Source organism: Necator americanus, chromosome V, assembly GCF_031761385.1.
Source record: "Necator americanus strain Aroian chromosome V, whole genome shotgun sequence".
Lineage (NCBI taxonomy): Eukaryota > Metazoa > Nematoda > Chromadorea > Rhabditida > Ancylostomatidae > Necator > Necator americanus.
The window spans coordinates 13,868,223-13,882,994 of record NC_087375.1 but is presented as its reverse complement, the minus strand read 5'-3'; the positions used below and the strand labels follow the sequence as shown (position 1 = coordinate 13,882,994).

Below are 14,772 nucleotides of genomic sequence, written 5' to 3'. Positions count from 1 at the left end.
TTCACGGCGATTAGGAAGAAATGAGCGGGATCCCACCCGTTTCTGCAATCTACGACCACGCGTAGTATTTAGCCATGAGAAATTCCTACCACACCGAATTCGTGGGGTGATACCTTTAAGCAGCTGCGCTTGAAGCGGCGCGGAGGAGTTAGCGGCTGGGATCCAGGTGCGACCACCGCGAGCTGCAGCGATGAGTTATGGTAGCGAGGTCCTCCACTATCCTAACCGTTTGGCAGCATCGCTTCGAGCGGAGCCGCTTACGCAATTCCACCGAGATTCACATCGTTTTGACCCGACTGTGAAACAAACCATTCGACGCAGAATGCGAACGGCAATTTGTGCTTGCTGAGAGCTTTCTGCGTATGATCTACACTTGGTGAAGCTGGATCAATGTTGGTAAAACCTGAGAATTAAGTCATGCGATTGCTTAAACTGCAAATAGAACGCTTTTAGGGATTTGAAGATGACGGAACGTCAGCTCAGTATACTAAACTGAAGAAAAATGCTCTCCAGTAACTTTTGTCGCTAAGCATATCTAAAATGGTGGTGAAATCAAGAAGATCGAGAGACGGGAACAAAATGGAGGGTAATCTTTACAGTTCATCGTCAATTTTCTGCTTGTAGCACTCAGAGGATATTAGAAGGAAGATGATTATTTATTTTTCCATTTCCCTGGATGCCTGACGAAATACGTTAAATAATTATTTAATTTAGTGGCGAGAAATAGAGTCACATTGGTAAAAGACACATGTCTTTAGGATTTTCTTTCTTCACACTTCCTAATTCATTTCTCTATGTTTTATGAAATCCTTTACCTTAAATAGATATTGACGGTAAGGGCGCGGACTTCTGAATTCTAGAACAAATCAATGACAGAGCCTATTACACTACAGCCATCCAACACCTTAAGCATCATTTGACAATTGTGACGTTTTACGAGGGGTCTCGGAAAAAATCGCAGAAACGCAGACATAAAAAGCTATCAAAATGGCGTGCTTCACTTGAAGTCAACACCGTCCATGGTATTCCCAACCTTTGTTAGGTGAACTTGATAGTTCCGAGCGATAATGTACGATAATGTACGATAATGAGCGTCAGAGGAACGCATGTAAAGAGAATAGATTTTGTAACTTCAAGGGAAAAACTATTGGTTTATCGGCAACATCGGACGGTTCCACGAGCGCAGAACACAACAGAGAAAACCGAACTTGGAGTTATAGAAGAAGTATACAAGGAAGCCAATAAGGAAGTGTATCTGTTTAGAAAATAATGAACATTTCTTGCAATTACTTAGTTTACAGTACTGCCTTGGTTGTTCCCCATGAATTTCGGGGTGAAAGGGGGAGGGGGGAAGAGACTGATTACTATTACTCACTATTACGTAATATTACTACACAATGCAACAGCTAATAACTTTGAGGAGTGATTAGAGGAATATTCCTGATACTCGTTTTTCATTTATTTATAGAACTTTGGAAGAACAGGTTCGTTCTGCTCAACTCCATAGTTTCCAAAAATATGTATAGTTGTAATGTAATTCCCGTAATTTGTTTTTTTAGTCGGATCTACCACCGCGTTTCTCTCCAGTTTTGTGAGTTTGGCCGATACTCGCATCTTCTTCGTTCTAAACCCTTTTTGCGCAGTCTGCAGGAATGTAAGTGTTCTCAGACGACCGCTCCTTTTAAAACAATTTTTCAAAATCTGCCCATTGATCTGTTATCCTACGCAAGGAATAGACTGGAGTACCACCAAGATTGGTAGGCCTCAACGTTTTTGTTCTACTCTTAGTGAGTGGGGAATTTGATGAGCCTTCTCATTTAGGGACCCACAAGCTGTTACTCAAAATTACAACTTGATGCGAAGTCGCTCCTCTTAGGACTAGAGGTCGTTGGAGTCCAAACATAAAAGCTTGAAGTATAACTGTATAACTACACTACAGCTATATACTGTATAGTAAACCTATATAGGGCTCAAGATACAAGAAAAGAATCTTGCGTGGACTTTCCAATTTCCACGATAAGGAAATGGCTCGATAACCTACGCTCACATGTATGAAAGGAACCAATATAAACTGTTTCTATACAGATTATATTGCAGAATGGTTCATTTTTGCTCGATAATTTTTCGGTGGAAGTCCTTTTTATTTTTGGTGAATTGATGAGTTTTTGATGAAGATTCTTTATATTTGTGATCGTGGGTGATCGAAATAGAAGATGAAAAAGCGACTGGAAGATGAAAATGGGCTAACCAGACGTACATAATTAAGCGGATATCAAGCGCGGCATACTGTAGAAACGTAAACCGAAATCAGTAGAGGATCCTTGCTAACAAGAGAATGAGGTAATGTGGAGTTTTCAAAGGAAATTTATCCGGTGAAAAACGAAAGCTGATCCAGTCGAAATTTTATTTAATTGCAGGAATGAAGAGGAGTTCCCTTAGAGAACAAGTGCAGGAGAAAGTTCCTGTCGAGCACAATAATCAGCAAAAGCTGTGAAAATGTTTAGCAAAATGGAGACTTTTAGCAAGAGATATACAGGAGCAGATAGGAGGCAGAAGAAAACAATAATAGAAACTAGCAGGAAGCTTGAAGTAGTAAGAGAAAGTTGAATGAGAGGGATAAAAGGAAGGAGAACACTTAATAACGAGAAAATGTACATAGAAGAGTGAATAGTGCTTGATATGATGTGACAGTGAAGTGATGAGAGAAGCGATCAAAGAGAAAGGATAGAAAGAAGAAACGAAGATACAGTACCTAGACGCAATGAGAAGAATACATGAAGAAATTCAGTGTAAGTATCGAAAACAGCATATATTCAAAAGAATAAAAAAATTATCACGAAAAAAAATCGAAGGCATGGCACGTTTAAATCTAAAAAAGCGAAATTTGCTGGTGTCGACGATGGGAAATCAGGGAACATAAAGAAAGTGGAAAAGCCAATCAACAACAACATTTCGTTTCGCTGAAGTGAGCATGTTTTCGAGAAAAAAAAGTCTATGCAAACACTTGAGCACTATGGAGCTACATAGCATCAATAAATTATGATCATCGACTACTGTAAGAGATAGTTAGGCGGAGAAGAGATGATGGTAAACTCGTCACATTAAAGAAAACGTTGGTAAAACTATATTATGTAGAGACAATGATGATTCAATGATGTTCCGCCATTTTCCATCACTTAGGGTTACACAATAAGAATTTTAAACCAGTAATATCACGTCCTTACCATAGTTCGTTTGTCGTTTTATATGTAGAACGCAAGTGCAAAGTAACTCTTATACCAAAAAGAATTAAATGCAATTTGCACACGACATATAAAACAACGTTGCATTTTGTTTGGATAGATACCATGAGGAAAGAAAAAGGAGTTCGCGATAGAAGAGAAGTTGGCGGAAAATTGTGCTGATATTCCGCGAGAAATAATACTGTAAAGGCAGACAGGCAGACTTTGAAGCGAATTTTCATGGTGGCGAAAAAATTCGAAATAAACGTGAGCAGGCATGGCTAGGAGAAGATTAAAAAAATAGAATATTTAATTATTAAAATAGAAAAATAGAAAAAAAGAATCCGCATATTGAGCTGTAATAACTAACTATGAGTGTGGTGTGGATCAATCTGAGGTAGAGAGAGAGAAACTGAAAAGAAATTGAGAGCATATAGTGAGAAATGAAAATGAAACGCAAAAAATAACTAAATCAATTAACAAACTAGCGTGTTATATTCAAAATTTGGGATGCTTAAAGTACTTAAGGAATAAAAGATATCAGGAGTGGAACACGTTCAATTTAACATTTTTAATCTCAGAAATACGTCAGGTGTCATTTCATAAGTTATGACTTCAGTTTCAAAGCGAGGTTGAGCACTGATTTATTTATTTTTGAAATATGTATGGCTGTCTTTTATGCTTTCGTTTTCAAAAAGATCGCCTAAATGATTGTAAAGAAAAGCTGCACCAGTTGCTGTGATGACTATCGCATTTTTGCTCTCTACCTTACTTTGAAATGGAAGTTAGACTTCATGTAATGAAACCTAACCTTTTACTGGGAAGCCTCAAAAACTAATTAAAGAAAAATGAAAAGAACAATAGGAAATTTGTTGTTCCCCACACAATCAAATTGTAGAGAGTGCAGGAAAAATCTCTTTCTTTCTCTTAGCAGTGCACTATTTCTTGACGTTGCATTTGAGCAGTGTGCTAGCGAAAGCGGGAAAATCACAATCTGCTGAGAAGGATTAATTGCACGGTCTACATGCAATGACTACATGTAGATACCAGAAGTTGATGCTTTACCAGTCTCACTGAGAAGGATCCTTGTGAAGATGTTTTTTTCGACGAGTAAAGACCTTTCTACAATAACTACTACCACTTGCTTGTGGTTTTGTAAACATTACACGCATGCGTGAGCGAGCGATCCATGAAGCGTGACGAGAACGTTCGTTGTTAACGATGACCGAAACCAGTGAGTCATTAGTGTAATTCTTACGGTAAAACATTAAATTCCTTGTGTAACGTCAGCAACAAAGAATATCGCAAACCATGAACGTTCGTTCATAGCTGTAACACATACAAGGTTATGCGGCTGTCGTGGAACAACTGAGCGCGAACGTCATGAAACGGCAAATGATTGACAGCAGCTGCCGTATGCAGCACGTACACACGGGCAGGTGCACGCACATACGCGCACACGCACAGTCTCTTGCACATATACGTACGTATACGTGGGCGTTGCGCTTAGATGTCAATGACAATGAACTACGACTAGTTCCAACAAAGGCGACAATGCCCTTGACTATGAAAAACAGACTGAGAAATGAGTACGCGCACATTCTCGGTTCGAGCTTTCACTGCCGACATCGCAAAGCGCGATCGCAGCGATTGAACGCCGGTTTTTATGGTTACGTTGCGATTTAGGACAGTATTAGTATACGTACGTGACGAAAGTATGTCTGCGCGCTTCATCGATCGGTTACAAATCCCCAGTTAAGAGGAAAGGTGTGATCTACCGATAAAGCTAGATTTTAGAAAATGACTTCTCTCAACAAGCACTCAGGGTATTGGTGATTTACTAGATGATTCCTAGGTGAGGACTGGGGAGAGAATACATAGGTGATTTCTAATTCCCCGACAAAAACAGTGCAAATAGCGCAAAACGTTAGAATTGCGGTGCGGTCAACTGCAAAGTCAAATGTGAAAATACGCGTTGCTCCGAGAATGTTAGGTACCGACGCTTGCACTTTTTTCGTATTTCCCGAACAGAACCTGTCTCCTAAATTAGCGTTAACGGTTAGGCCTTTTAAGGGAGAAAAAAAATGAAAATGGCAAACAGAAAAATCCTAATCAATTACATAAAGTTAGTCATATATTTAATACTTCAAAACTCTCAGAAAAAGGCAAGAAGTACTCGAGTATTCGGATTCGTCACAAAAGCGAGAGTTTCAAGTTCTGAGTTCGAAATTTTTAATTCTGAGACGAAATCACCTCTTTTTGAAGTTGAAGTGAACATGCGACACAACCGAAGAAGTAAAAGAATAACGAAAGTGTACTTGGCACTAATGAGGGGAACACATTAAGTGCAATTCGTCTGACATGATGACTTCGTGATTCATTTTTGAATCATGCATTTCTGACCACAAGGAACCACGTGTGACTCATAAGGTATGATGCCTTGAAGATTTTTTTCATACATGCAAAAGTACTGGCTATAATTTTCAAAAGTCCCTTAAAATTCAGTTACTGTGATCCTCGAGACTAGAAAAGAGAAAGCTGGGTTGTGAAGAATAATTCGTTGGCGTTTCATTCTTTCCTGCGATAAAGGACAGTGTCTGGTGTGAATAACTCCAATTGGGATAGCGTTCACTTCAATTCAGAACCGTTTGAAGTTTACTAACGTGTAACTGCTCGGTACAATGACTTGCGGGGGCTAGCCGATGTGTCAAGTCGATGTTTTATCCTCTCAGACAAATCTGGTACCAATTTCTGATGACGAGCTAGATTATCACTAGGACGAATTTGAACTTCCGGTTGATCGTGCAGACACAGCGGAACCTCTTACAGACTGCGCTACACCCGCTCATAAAAGGCATATATAACATATAAAGTATTTGAAAAAAATAACGTCAGTTGATAGAGAATTTTTTGATCTACGAGTTACTTCTGTTGCGGTTCTTTATTATTGTTATTTATTGTTTATTGTATTGTTTATTCTTTTATTGCTGTTATTTTTATTTTATTGATTCCTGATCTTTTAGATCAAAACGTGGAGTGTCGAGTGGGTAAGCGGAGTATGTTCGACACCTTTTCTTCTTCGTACTCAATCGAGACTATAAAGCCTGTGACTTATCATCATTTTTGTGTACAGGCGCTAAAAACGTTATGCCCCTGCACAGAATCTCAAAATGCTTAACTATGGTGGTGACGCATGGCTCAGGGCTTTCGGTCGCAGTTACTGAGCGTAACAGCAAGCGTTCGAATCCGTATCTGTGCAGTGACTTGAGAAGAAATTTGCGAGAATTCTTACAGATTCCCGAGATGTTTCCTCACTGCAGAAATAGTCTCTTCGGCAGTCAATCGTGCAGGAGTTCAAATATCCTGTGGGTTCAAGTGTCGAAGGAAATCACTACTTTTCATTACAATTCAAAAGATCGTCTTTTTTGATTTTTTAATCATTGTTGTACCGTATACCGACACAAAAAGAGTTCTTGTCGAGGGAAACTGAGAAATAGAAATTTACAGAATACGTAACAAAGAAAAGCAGTTGTTTATCATTACAGTTACATTTGAGACAACTACGTTTAAAACTGATTACAGTACGTTCTTCGTAGAAATCTGATTCAAATTGATAGTAGGCGTTGAATAATAGGTCTGAAATCGTGCTGCTGTGAATACTGTACCTTTGAATGTTGTCCTTCATGTATTATAACGAAATCATTCGACTTAAAAACCGTCAGATTTAGGACAACAGCGAATCATTTAATGTCTTCTGAGTCGAAAAATCGCAAAAGCTGCATCCTAATTCTAGCGACACGTTACTCTTGTCCTACTTCCACTGACCAATCAATAAACTTCTTTGGAATTCAATTGCTCCTTGCTTTAGGTTTTCCTTTGTTTGATAACATTTTACGAATGGATAGACATTTGCTTGCGCGTTTCTGCAGAAATGTAATACGATTTAAAAGAACGAAAAAAAAACTACGGGAAAAAAGTCGAGAAATACTCTAGACAACGATTTTCTCTGTCGAATTTTCGAGAACTCCTGAGATTGCTGAGCTTTCCGGGCTTGTAGGGCACGTTCCCTTGCTTTCCTCTTCTCTTCGAATAATTTCATTCTGGAGCTCCGCTGGCGTACAACTAGTTGGAGCGCCTTCTGCATGCCTGTCTAAAAGAGCGTTTCTTTGTTTTTCTTTGTTTCTGAGGCAAAAACAGCTAAAGAACTGTTTTATGTTAATTGAACGAATGAATGAGTGAATGTTTAAATGCTTTTTTGCGTATTATAAACATTTTTCAGACGCGGCATTATCAGGGAAATTTAGAGAGATTTAGCAGACTCACGTTAGATTTTTCCGCCAGTGCTGACTTGCTTGTTTCCACCGCTTTATTCGTCTGAAATAAACGCCGAGCGCTTGTGAACGGTGCAATTAGGTGGACATCAAAATTAAAGTTTTGAGTCACAAAGCTTTTCAAATTATGAAGAAACAGTTGTCATTTTGACACTTTTTGTCCTGATTGAAGAGGTTCACACTTCTATGAGTGACTATTCATAGAACTATCTTTATTTATTCTCACAGAGCCTAATATTACCACAAACCAGCGATTGTTTGGCGTCACTTACCAGCTTATTTACTAACTTCCGTTCAAGGATAGCACAACCCTTGCACTTGAGGTCCCCTATCCGTTCGCCCAGGGTCCCTGACGGATTCCTCCATTCGGAGTTAAGTTGGTCACCCAAACTTTGGTATCCGTTTATCTACCGTAGCGTTCTGGGTCTTGGAAAAGGATCTCGCGTGAGGATTTCGCACCTTTTGTAGAGGGAGAATGATCTGTCAACCTACCACCCCTTATGCTTTGAAGGGCCAGTCTTGTTGTGTAAAATTTAGGCGAAATTCTAGTGAGCTTTGTTCCACCTTATTTTTCTTTTATGGCGCACCTGTAGGTGTTTTCAATAAATAAATAAATAAATGAACTTACATATGCATTTGTGTGGAGGAGATCAAATACTAATAGTCAAATGTCCACGGCGACTTTAATCGAATTTTTGATAGTTATCATCGGAATCAAAACGAAATGACATGAAGCTCGGTGCAGTTGCGTAAACGGCTGCGCTGCGCTCGAGACGATGCGGTCGAGATAGCGCAGCGCACGACCGCAACCGAAACGGTGCGGTCGTTTACGCATCTGCATCACCACGCTTCATGTGATATTGAGGTAACGATAGTAATTTGACAGTGGAAGTAGAAAAATGCTTCATAAACCTCAAACGATTTTGCGCGCCCTCACAGGGATTGAGCGTACCCTTTATCCTTCTAATACGAACATTCAATCAAGGCCATCTATTGGTTTACTGCATTACTTCATACTGCAGCTTACAAACACAAGCAAAGTTGAATGGCTCCTTAAAACTCGTATAACGGTCTCGCATATGGAACTACTACGTATTTGAGCGTATCATTGTTTGTTTTCGATTTTTCCGACATGACAACGACCACCCTACGTCCATTTTTATGTCCATTACTAATCTTAAAGTTTGTGACTTGCCTCCTTGTCCTTCGAGTTTTTCTGAAGAAAGAAAATAAGCGGAACAAATTCATGAAGTTAAAAAAGAAACAGAAACTCTTACCCCTCCTATCGATTCCTTCGATCCTTTCTTCTCTTTCTCTTTTTCCTTCTCATTTTCTGCATTCGGTTGTTCGACTTTTTTTTCTATAACCTTTGTTTCTGCTGTTTCCTGTTTCGATTTTTGTTTTTCATTTTTTCGTTCTGAATCATCCAATTCCTTCTAGAATTTTATTTCTTTTCATTCGGCTTGTTCTTACAGCAGAACGAACATCAGACAAAATCAAAAACTTATTTTACCAGTAATTTTTTGGGAATTTCTTTTCCAAGAACATTTTCATCTTTGGTTGGTGACCTTTGCATATGCTCTCGAGCTTTGGCTTCTTTGTCTTCCAAATTGGTTTTTTCTGCTTCATTATCAACAACGGGATTGTCCTGCTCACCCTCCGAAAGACATGTGCGTAGGAGTGATTCACTGAAAGTGAAAAGAGGTTGATTTGGAATGGTGTTCCGCAGGCACAACTGGATGAAAAGTTGAAACACGCACTCAAGATCCAGAACCCGATCGTAGTTTGCGTCTTGTGGTTCCTAAACAGGAGAGGAATAACTGAGATTTGAATTCTGCTAGATAATCAGGGTGCACTATTTAAAAAATCGTCGATATAATTGGAGTCCCCAGTGAGTTCGCTGAATCTTCCCACATCAGAATTTGGCGCAATCGCTACGTTCTGTAGTAGATATGAGTGGAAGTAGCCTACTGTCTGCCGTCTTTTGATCAGTTTAAGAGCAATTTTGTGAGAATAGGTTGGATATACATACACGAATTTTCTTCCAACTCTTTTAGATGCGACTGGGCATTTTTTTCCAGTTTTTTCCGTCTAAGATCACACATGCATTGTATTGGGATATTTCTATTCATTCCGCTTGGGATGGCGATGGTAGATCAGATTTGATGGGTTGCTGTCCTCTGGGAGAGATGATTTCGTATACAAAGGATTACGTTACCTAGGCAGTACGATACGTCTACCGAAGAAAGGTAATGCTCTTCGAGGAAGCTCAACGCACTGAAACAGTATGCGTAGTAACGAGTATAGTAATAAAAAATGCAGCAGTAAGCTCTTCACACAGTTCTTCACACAGCAGTTCAGTGCCTCAAATGCTCTATTAACAAAATTGCACGGCTCACAGCTGCTAACAAACAAATGGCTAAATAACGAAAATTAAGCTTTGCTGACTCGGACATTTAAAAAAGTACAATTCGCATAGTGATGCTAGAATCTGCATGGTGACAAAACCATCTGAGCGCGTATCATCTTCGGGATTTCTGAGACAGGATATAGTTTCCAGTGAACCTACTACTTCCCATTTTTTTCGTCCTGAAATTTTCCGTTTTAGTTTCAATGAAAGTTTGTTCTAGATGAGATCGCTCGCTTGACGGTAAGTGGAATGAAGTCAACAGCAATTGCGGGTCGACTCAAAACTCCGCTTCGAACTGTCCAAAAGATTATTAAACAATGGAAGGATCATGGAAACGTCAAACCGAAATGCTGTACACGGGAAGGCCTATATATATATGATGGTAGCCATTCAGAAGAGAGGGAATGCCTAGATTAGCAAAAAAGTGGGACTGAGTTGCGGATGATAAGCAGGTGCAGACTGCTTATCATCCGCAACTCAGTCCCACTTTTTTGCTAAACGGACCCCTCTATTTCTTTGTGAACACAACCGATTTGCTCAGCCGCATCATTTCCCTATGATAGCCTTCAAAGAAGCCACATTTCACTCGAAGTCGGTCGACCTACATAGGTTTGACCTGTCAGGGCTTAATTACAAAATTCCACTTCATCGGCAATTTTGTCAGCATGCGGTGGTTTGAACATATTCGAACAGCTTTCCTTTTCGTTTGCAAAAGCAGTCCCTTTGGGCGACCTTTTAAACAATTGTTGATAGTGCACTGGATTATAGTCTCCTGCGTAAAAGTTCGCACAACCGCTCACCACAGTAACTACTAAACAACAGCAAGTATTGTTCAACACACTAACAGTTTAGGATAATTCAACAATTCAAGCGAGCGAAGAAAAGGAGCACGTATAGTCGTTGCTAAATACGCACGTCTGGATGATCGCGCTACTCGACTACCGTCAGCGCTTGACACACATGGTAGATGTATAGTCGGGTCAAAACGACATGAAGCACGGTGCAGTTGCGCAAGCGGTTGCGCTCGAAGCGGCACGGTGGAGATAGCGGTTGAAATCGAGATGGGACCATCGCTAACTGCAGCAATGAACGGTGGTAGCAGGGGTGACTCGATCCTAACCGCTACCCTCCACCGCACCGCTTACGCAACTGCACCGTGGTACATGTCGTTTTGACTCTACTATAAAATATATATTCTGCCAAAGTGACGTCCCCGATGAGTGTGCCCAGTGATGCTCTCCACGGAACGCGGCAAGATCCCCGAAACTCCTTTCTTTTTGCTTTTCATGGCCTTCCCTTCTTTTTTGCACAAATCTATGCACAAACGTTTGTGCATAGGATTAATCGGTCTAAGCAAAGTCTTTTCCATACGTTTTGTTGTTTGTTCTGCTTGTGTGTGTGTGTTTTTTTTTTAATTTGGTCTATAATGTATTGATAAAGAGTGTTTGAAGCTGAACTTTGAATGTTCTCCAAATGTAGAACTGACGCGTTTAGAAAGAAGACTATGAAATCTTTCGCTTTTATTTATAATAAAAAAAATGAAGAAAGATTGTTAGAGATACGCAAGTCTAATTTCACAGAAAATGGCACTACTATTAGTTTTCGTTTATCCATTTTAGGTCTTTTTTGTTTGGAAATAATGACATGAGATGACTACATGAGATGATTTTGGAAGGTTTGGTAAAGTTAAAACAGTAGTAGTAGGTCAAGCTCTTCCTTCTCCCTCTTTTCCTCCTCCTTTTTTCTTAGTAGATTTAAAGGCATCACCCCACGAACCTGAGGTGGTGCAGATTTCAGGTGGAGTATTCGTATACGGGATGGGAGACTACGGAGAGAGGGGTGATTCCGTCCATGGCTTCCTAATTGCCGTAAAAAACGGCCCGGAAGATGCGGCGCCGCACAAGTCTGGCGCGCTCAGTCGAACTCCCTGTAGGAAATAGTGCGCCAAAACGCCTGAAGCCGTATATTCCAGGCCGTTTTTTTTGCGCCAATTAGGAAGAAATGGACGGAATCACTCTCCTCTCCGTAGTCTCCCATTCCGCATACGAATACTCCACCTGAAATCTGCATCACCTCAGATTTGTGGGGTGATGCCTTTAACCTACATGCCCTTTAGAACCTCTTAGATCCTCTAAGACTGATACTCAGGTTTTAGGGCCCCAAGTGACCCAGGTATTCACTTCCAGTGACGAACTGTCGATTGATCAACTATCGCCTTCTCAAATGCTTCCCATATGGGAAACCCATCTGCCACTTAAGAACAGTTTTTGTGCTCTATTGCGTTTTTGCATCTTTGGGCCTTCGCTATTGCAGTACCAGTACTGTTCGATAGTGCTGCGTCATAGCGCCCCCCCCCCTTTCCAACTACATTTTAACCAAAGTCTACTACTTTCTTCTGCGCCCTTTCAGGATACATAAGAAGTGATCCCTGGCTATCACTGTGTTACAGAGTTAGCGGGGTTATGTTGCGTATACGTGAGGAGGTAGGTTATACTGGGGTTTGGAGAGAGCAGGAGTACTCGCCCGCTACAGTTCTGCATATTGCATACGGAATCGATCATCAGACGCACGTCGCAACGTGAGTGCCACTAACAGCTCTTCGAAGGAACTACAAATGCTTGTAACTATCACTCACGTTTTCGCTCATCGAGTTTACGCATACAACCGCATGAGAAATTGCTAGAATACCGAATAGAAAGAATCATCTTTGTTTGTGACATAGAACATTCCTTATCTTGTGAAGATTACTGGAACGTTGTGTCCACAGTGATGCCGCCTATGAATGGGCGGAAAATGTACCTTACAAAACAAACACTGAAAAACACTGAAAACACTGAACGAAGGCGAGAATAGCGAGAATAGAATAGAATAGTGTCAACTTAAACCCGACTTACATAGACGAATCTGAATTCTTTGAAAGCAAACGTTAAATATTCGCATCTCTGTTTCCTGCACGCTAGTCGGTGCCTTTCCGCTTATCAGCGGTACAATCCCGTGTGCACCACAGGCTCGCCAATGCCAGAAGAAAGAGAAAATAAAAGAGAAAAGGAAGCGTAAGATTAATCTCGGTGTCAAGCACGCACATGTGAGGAATTGATATTTATATCCGCACATATGGGCTGCATATACAATTCCGATTGGTACCTACTGCGGTGATTATACTAGATGCAATCAGGAATTTGAATATATGTTCTGGTCACGTACTACCAATATGACTTGCACAGCTATATGATCCGGAAGTCACCTAGATATTGCAAAAAAAGTGCTGTTGCCCAGTACGCTGCCAAAGGCATCCCAGTTTTCGTTATTTCGGTTGATGTGATGACAGTGTGATGAGCAATTTGCGCCAATCATAGGATGAAACAAAGAAAGTGTGTAGTTGCACAACATGAAAAGTATAGTCGGGTCAAAACGAAATGAAGCACAGTGCAGTTGCGTAAGCGGTTGCGCTCAAAGCGGTGCAATGAAAGGAGCGGTTGGAATCGAGGTGGGGCCATCGCGAAGTATAGTGAGGAACGGTGGTAGCACGGCTCCTCCGTCTCATCTAGATCAACTTAAACGGCTGCGCGGGCGGTCGCTCAGCAGCACGCTGGGTTGGCGAGGTTGGAAGTCTCAGAAAAAACTATGTTGCGAATTCCTTTTGATCTAAATGGAAGTATTTAGATTTGAATAGTGAGTGGAGGGGTCAGACCCACTTCTGGTGTTTACTGTTACCTAGGATAGGTTCACTAAACAGTTGTTTCTAGAAGTGCTTCCTCTACTGTGGGCGTAGATGTGTGTTCAATACCTGCTAACTTTCATCTAATGTCTTGCACACAACATCGTAGGTTGCTTTTTGAAATATGTGGAAAGCTGACAGTGTTGGTTACAACATAACATTATAGTATGTGCTGCATCTGGTTGAGTTTGGCAGAAACGTCAGTACGTCTTCCGACTTTCGGCCTGCACAACCCTCTATTCTGCTGATAAATGTCATCTGCTGAGGTCGTTCTTTGCTACATCCAAGAATCATTTGCTTCTAGTCATCCATTGAATCTCGCTCTTAGAAATATTTTTTTACATTTCTTTTTCTGTTTTTTTAAAAATATGTGAACTTGGATTATGGATTATGCATCAGTCTGGAAGATACATACTGAATAGCAATCCATATTATTCTTCTATGAACAAGAATGCGATGATTTGAGGATGAACCATCTAAAATAGATTGAGTCGAACAGAGGTGGGACGTTAACAGTAGCGTCAAGAATATCTGAGAGAAACTTATTTTAAGTGGCCATCAGATTATATCTGGAAAACCTTGCGAAAACTAATAAGTAGATGAATAGGTATTAAGATTCAACGTTGAGCACTGGTTAAGCCGCTCGATTTGTGAAAATTCATATAAACTAATCATAGGAATTTAGATCATAAAAACAGGTGACAAAGAGGATCAGATTCCTGAAGTTTTACCAGAACGCGAGAAAAAGTGCTACGGGAAACTCTTTGACGTAAAAACTCTTCAGTATCGTGTTTACGAAAGCAATTAGTTCAGTTGGTTCTAGGCAACGGTGTCCTTTTTTCAACGTTTTCCCTAAGCACACAGATAAGCAAGATTACGCTGTTGACTATTCTAGTACAGCAGTTCGAAAAAGAACCCTGAGAAAAGAATCTTTAGCAGATAGTATGGTGGCGTAGATTCGAAGAGAACAGACGAGTGTCTCAGCTGAGAAAATTTCCCAAGTAGTTCTCTTTATTGCTTTGATAGCCCAAGGTACAATGGAGACAGCCTGCCGCAAAGTGACCGCCCGCACAGCCGTTTAAGTAGATGATT

At 40.5% G+C, this 14,772-nt stretch overlaps 1 protein-coding gene across 2 annotated transcripts; it reads right to left on the bottom strand.

Moving 5' to 3' along the window:
- Positions 1-257: 257 nt before the first annotated feature.
- RB195_013811 (uncharacterized protein) lies at positions 258-13,974 on the bottom strand (the record flags this gene model as incomplete). Of its 2 annotated transcripts, XM_064203803.1 has the most annotated exons (11): positions 258-403; positions 6,786-6,857; positions 7,047-7,144; positions 7,210-7,304; positions 7,342-7,371; positions 7,545-7,595; positions 8,748-8,768; positions 8,830-8,988; positions 9,066-9,240; positions 9,313-9,353; positions 12,598-12,609. In XM_064203803.1, the coding sequence occupies 11 exons, from the start codon at positions 12,607-12,609 to the stop codon at positions 258-260; spliced, it is 900 nt and encodes a 299-aa protein (XP_064059684.1). The 2 variants fall into 2 exon arrangements, with proteins under 2 accessions (XP_064059684.1, XP_064059683.1); XM_064203802.1 differs by lacking the exons at positions 258-403; positions 6,786-6,857; positions 12,598-12,609 and adding an exon at positions 13,888-13,974 and having other exon boundaries at positions 7,070-7,144; positions 7,210-7,371.
- Positions 13,975-14,772: the final 798 nt, after the last annotated feature.